The sequence below is a fragment of the Anopheles merus genome, unplaced genomic scaffold, assembly GCF_017562075.2.
Source record: "Anopheles merus strain MAF unplaced genomic scaffold, AmerM5.1 LNR4000009, whole genome shotgun sequence".
Classification (NCBI taxonomy): Eukaryota; Metazoa; Arthropoda; class Insecta; order Diptera; family Culicidae; genus Anopheles; species Anopheles merus.
The window spans coordinates 61,914-67,877 of record NW_024427589.1 but is presented as its reverse complement, the minus strand read 5'-3'; the positions used below and the strand labels follow the sequence as shown (position 1 = coordinate 67,877).

The 5,964-nt window shown below is 38.4% G+C and overlaps 1 protein-coding gene and 1 long non-coding RNA gene across 3 annotated transcripts; one reads left to right on the top strand and one right to left on the bottom strand.

The window, feature by feature from the left end:
- Positions 1–587: 587 nt before the first annotated feature.
- On the top strand, positions 588–1,597 carry LOC121600871. The gene is made up of 2 exons (XR_006005891.1): positions 588–1,283; positions 1,432–1,597. It is a non-coding gene; the product is annotated as an uncharacterized LOC121600871 (long non-coding RNA).
- Positions 1,598–2,595: 998 nt separating this feature from the next.
- On the bottom strand, positions 2,596–5,478 carry LOC121600883. 2 transcript variants are annotated; one of them, XM_041929668.1, is made up of 5 exons: positions 5,450–5,478; positions 5,003–5,166; positions 4,459–4,918; positions 4,079–4,386; positions 2,596–4,004 (listed from the first exon to the last, which is right to left on the bottom strand). In XM_041929668.1, the coding sequence occupies exons 2-5, from the start codon at positions 5,142–5,144 to the stop codon at positions 2,800–2,802; spliced, it is 2,115 nt and encodes a 704-aa protein (XP_041785602.1). In that variant the 5' UTR covers positions 5,145–5,166; positions 5,450–5,478; the 3' UTR covers positions 2,596–2,799. The 2 variants fall into 2 exon arrangements, with proteins under 2 accessions (XP_041785602.1, XP_041785601.1); XM_041929667.1 differs by lacking the exon at positions 5,450–5,478 and having other exon boundaries at positions 5,003–5,190.
- Between the last annotated feature and the right edge of the window lie 486 nt (positions 5,479–5,964).

Genomic DNA, 5,964 nt, shown 5'->3' with positions numbered 1-5,964 from the left:
CGCATACATTTACACATTTGTAACTGTGTTAGTGTCAAAAATGTGTAGAAACCAAAACACGCTTTCGTATCCGTGTATTTCACACCGTTTCTCCGCTTAACTCTAGGTTTTTACGCACACCATGATAAAATATCCCGCACTTTGTTTCTAGAGAGGTCATCACCTTCGAAGTAATCCCCTTCTGATGCAATGCACTTCGTCCACCTATTCTCCCACTCCTCCAAGCAGGTGGAAAACGCGGATGCTGGGATGTCCTTTAGTTCTGCCTTCGTTGCGGCTTCTATCTCCTTGATAGTGTCAAAACGGTGTCCCCAAAGCGGCCGTTTTAGCTTATTGAACAGCCAAAAGTCAGCTGGTGCCAAATCCGGCGAATACGTAGGTTGTGGAACAATATGGGTGGCGGTTTTTGCGAAAAACTCTCTCAAAATGATGGCCGTATGGGATGGCGCATTATCGTGGTGCAAAAACCAGCTGTTGTATTTCCACAAATCCGACCGCTTTCGCCGAATGGACTTCCGCAACCGCCGCATTGCGCTTAGATAGTACACTTTTTTCACCGTTTGGCACTTCGGAAGAAATTCCTTGTGAATCACCCCTCGGTAATCAAAGAATACCGTCAGCATCACCTTGATGTTCGACCGGCTTTGGCGACCGTCCGTCCGGGGAGACCGTTCACTCGACCGACGACAAAAACATTTGACGCAGCTCCGAAAACTAACTGTCACTCCTGTCAAATTTGTCAAAAATGTCAAATTTTTGACAGGATCGGATTTTGGATCGGATTGAATAGAAAATCCGATCTTCTGCCAGTGAGGCGAACCAATGAGTGAGAAGTGAAGAGTGAGTAGTGGGAGAATGTACATTCTCACGTGATAATGAAGGAAAGTGAGAAAAAACGAGGTGGATTGAAAGCAACGTAAAATTGCAGGATTGCCAACCGAAAAAAAATAAAATATTTTGCTTCTTGGGGGAATTGTACATGTGTATGTTAGGAGCCAAGTGCTGTGTGTCATCTAAGGAGATGTTTATCAGGAAGGTATTGTGTCAGGTGGTGGAGCAGGAGCTATTGGAAGAGAAGAAGCATACATATAGATTAACATCAGTGAAACTTACCTTTTTTTCTATAGAAATCGCCGTAAACCGAACCTCGTGTGACTAAATGCTAGTCCAGCATCTTGCGTGTTACACCATTCCGGATCGTGCCAGACGAGCTGCACAGAGCGATAAAAAGGAGTTTCAGCATAACTGCCCGGTGCTTTTGCAGTAGCGTGAAATTGTTAAAGGTGAGTTGATTCAGAAACTTTATGTTCGAAAGCAGCAGTTAGTGTTTTGCGTGTGTGAAATATGTATGATGTTATTTTATTGTTGTTAATATGTTAATATGTTAATATCCTGTATAACACCTGATTTTGTTATTCTTAATAATTTTAGGAAAAAATGAATTCGAGTGATTATGGAGCTGCTACGCGTCAACGAGAAGACGATGGGGAACATATTTCATCGATAGACGATTTTGAAGATGAATTGATTGAATGTGACGGAGAAAAGGACTCATCATATTCTTCAAGCGATGTGATGGGACTATTGAAACAAATTTTAAAAAATCAAGCAACTATACTTGATGAATTGCGCAGTCAGAGAGAAGAATTTTTGGAACTGAAAAATAGCCAAAACGGTATTTTAGAAAGTTTATCGAAGCAATCGAAAAAAATTACGCATGTTCAAGTTTTTGTTGAACAAATTAGCAACGTGGCATGTGTAGGGAAAGGTGTAGGAGCTCAATCAAAAGTCCCAGATAATTTCAAGGATAATATACACAAATGGCTGGATGAAAGCATAAAGAAAGCGGAAGTAAAAGACAGGATGCACGAGGCACGCGATTTGATTTTTGATCCAGAACTGTTTGCAGGTTGCAACTGGAAAGGTGGTCCGTCTTATAACCCCAAAATTCCCCTAATCACATATTCAAACATATTAGAACTGTTTAGAGCCATAGGTAGCAATTCCTTCCAACAGGCCACTGAAAAAGATGTGGAAGATTTTTTTAAACTAAAGCTTCGATATGGCAAAGATCGCTTGAATTTAAAAAATTCTAGCTTTAATCCTTCTAAAATGAATTGAATATGTGGCTAAGGAAATGGTGGGAAGATGACGAATCTTCATTCTGGCTACAATCCGCAAAGAGATTTACGATAAGCAATCAAATCACTTGACTCGTGTATCCTGTTTTTGGCTATAATGATAAAATCATTGGCTTTTTTAAACGTAATGAAAAAGAACAGGAATAGAGCTATACAAAATTGATGTTTAATAATAATAATGTATTATGTACAAAGTTAAAACTTTACTATGTTAAAGAAGTAATTAAGCTACCTCAACTTATACTGTTTTTTGTATTAAAATGTAATCACAATTAATCAAAATCTAAATCGAAATCTAAATTTAATTAATCAAAATCTAAAGAACTCTGTATAAATAATCGTAATATATACAAGATTCTTCTCAGAATATTTCAAACTTTTTTATCCAATTCACATAAACATTTTTTATTGAACATACATCTTACATTTTTCAACATTATTTGTAAATTTACAATATTCTTAAGGCAACTTTGAGACAGAGTATTTAGTTCTGTCCCTGGATTAAGTCCGACCTTATACCGGGTCTACTCGGTTGCTTAATATCTATAGCTTAATCTACTTAACCTTCTTAACCTACTTAACCTACTTAACCTACCTAACCTACTTAACCTACCTAACCTATTTAACCTACTTAACCGTATAACCTAACCAAGCCTTTTTATGTTAAGGTATGTATTAATGGCGTAAAATGTACTTTAGCCCCTGTTCGTATTGTCTTAATTGCTACCATTTTACATTTAATATCAGTTATTGGAATAGTTCGAAGCGTTGTTGAAATGTCATTTTCGTATCCAATATATTTATAGATTTTATCGGAGGCAATAGGAGTAGTAAAGGCTTGAAAACGTCTTACCAAAGGATACCCATGTACAACGACTGATCCTGATTCCTCGATGGCTTTTTCGTACTTAACTATGATATTTCTTTTTGTTAAAAACCAAGAATCCTTAAAATTTTTCCTTAACAAAAATCCTTGCCTAACTTGCAAAATTGTCTCATCCTTTTTTACTTTAAGTGTAGGATACGTCATACTTTCCTGGTTTCTTTGTGCTGCAGTGTCTATGTCTCGCAACAATATAATTTTTCCTATCGCTTGATGCAAACTTCGGTAGCCAGATTTTACGTAACTATGTTTGATTATTTGTAACATATTTTCACAGGACTGTGTTGACAAAGTAATCAGAGGGCCTAAATTGTTAACCTCTTCGTATACATGAAGCAAGAGATGAACATTACTCACTAGATGTATGCGATCGTACACAACACTATAATCCTCAACAAATTTCCTCAACAATGTACCGGCATACTCCCACTGGTCCTTAAATGCCCATGATGATAATATAGTTATAGCGCAATATAATAATTTAAAATGTTCGTATGCTAGTCTACCTATTCTATCTTGCAAAACAACTATACCTGCGTAATGTAAAAAACTACCGAATTCAGTACCTTTCCAAAAGTGAAGATAATTAAGAGACCTAAACTTCCTATGAATTTCTGTGGGCAGCAGTATACTTATAAGCTCTTCTGATATTTCATCTATGTCTTCTTTGCACCATTTTTTAAAGGGGGCAAGAGCTCCTTCGACCCAGCCTAGCAGAAGCTTGAAAACAATACCCAATTGTATTAAATGTAATAAATCGCTAGTAGCTATACCTTTTATCATGTCGAACTTTTTTAGATCTGTAAGAGGGGTTTTCCCTCTTCGATGACCTGTAGAACTGGGTTTTTCTTCTCTAAATTCCTTATCTGTTCTTGGTGGAGCTGCTGTATCCTCGAAAATAACTTTTTTTGGTGTTTTTAGGGAAGTACCACAGCATTTACATTTTAAACACCCATGTACTCCGTTGTAGTAGCAAACTTCTGCAATAAAATTGTTCAACGAAATTCATACACATTATTAAAATTAAAATAAAAGAGCGATTCCAATTACTCACGTTTAATAAATGCGCGTGCAGGCGAGTCAGCGATTATGACTATAACCGAAACAGTTATTTTTTTGCCGTTTAGGTTCATTTTGTGATCATGAAGCCTATTTAGTTCCTCCACCAAAGGTCTCAGGAAAGGCTCAACATCGTTTGGTTTAGAAGTGCCGCAAAATATTCCAACCACCATAACAGGAACATTCGGCATATTGTGCAACTGCATTAGTATAGGCCACATCTGTATTGCGCTGCGGTTATATATTGGTATTCCGTCCACTGAAAGATTCAGCTCAAACACATCCTCTAGTACGTCCACATCGCTGAATAAAAATAAAAGAAAATACTGATGTTAGAAAGGTATTACACGATTGCTTAAACAATAATTAGTTTACCGAAAATAATGTTGAAAACAACATTCAACGCCTTGGTACCACATTTCACCTCCACCAGGAACCTTAGTAATCTGCTCGCTGACGTTAACCGGAGCTTTCAGCAATGTCCTAACATCCTGTGGAATAGATGAAAAAGCAGAAAGAGAAGACGCTTTTCGCAGTATTCCTAGTAAATTATTACTCCCGCTACGAGCAACTTTATTGCGAATAAACCATGTTCGCAAAGAGTCTCGTAGCTTCGCGCTTTCTGGATCAGTTTCCAGGCTCGCCTCCTCCAAAAACTCTGCATCCAAAAACTCTCCCTCCAAATACTCTTCCTCTAAATACTCTTCGCCATCAGTATCTTCGTTGTAGCTGGATCCTTCATCGCTAGCACGTTCGTCATCTGTATTGTTTTCGTCCAAATACTCCTCTTCCATTGATGCCACAGGACCTTCACAGGGTTCATTCATAGCAACATCTACAATTAAACAATAAAAAGAGATGTTAGTTGATTTTTTGATTGATTTAAATCAAGCAAAACCATAATAAGTCAAGCAAATACCCTCGGCAGATTGCTGAGCTGCTGGCTGGTTGCTGGGTCCGGCAGGATCATTTTGCAATGCCCACTCCTTTTCAAACTGCTCTTCCAGTTTCGCGGCTTTTTTATAAAGCTCTCCACTTCGCTTTAACTTTTTCGGGAACATTTTCGACGACTAAATCTTCCGTCTGAAATGGCAAATAAAAAAAAAAAACAACACTTCTACGGATCTTTTAATGTTCAAAACAGTTTGGCTTTGTTGAACGAATTTTCGATGAGCAAAATCAATTTTGTTTTGCTTTGGCGCAACGTAAATTCGTTCAGCAATTTTTTATAACTTTATCTCTCCTAAAACTGTAAAAGGTTATAGAAAATTTCGAGATAAACGTAAATTGATTCGCAGAGCGACACATGCAGTTCGTGAACAACAAGTGTTTTGGCGCTTTAAAATACCGCGGCTGAATGTCTCACCTCCATCGGGTATCCACATACACCACACAACCCCACACCTCACCATGCAGCACGCAGTTCTACTCACATTAGCAAGATCGGCAGCCGATCCAAAATCCGACCTCACTATCATGTGGTAAGGCATCTCATCCGATCGATGAAGCGCGCCAGATCGTCTCATGAGAAAATTTGGCGCTAGCCAGAATGCTCACCATACAAACCTCTGCAGCTCACCATGGCGATGAGAAAGACAATGCGCGCTCAGTACGGGGGAGGCAGCCAAAGGCAGCGTCTCAGTATGAAAACGTCAAGCTGTCATCGGGCTCGCTATAGTGAGATGCTGTCCGATTGTCATTTGGGATTGACAAACGAAAAATAAAAACAAAGGGCTTCTTTTGCCACGCGAAATTTGCATCCAACTTTCAACTTTTTGGACAAAGTAGTACGCCTTGCTTTAGGACATTTTTTCGGTCTCAAATACAGTCGTATCTCGGGGGACACCTGTATTTTTAAAATGGCTATGAGAATTTTGTCAA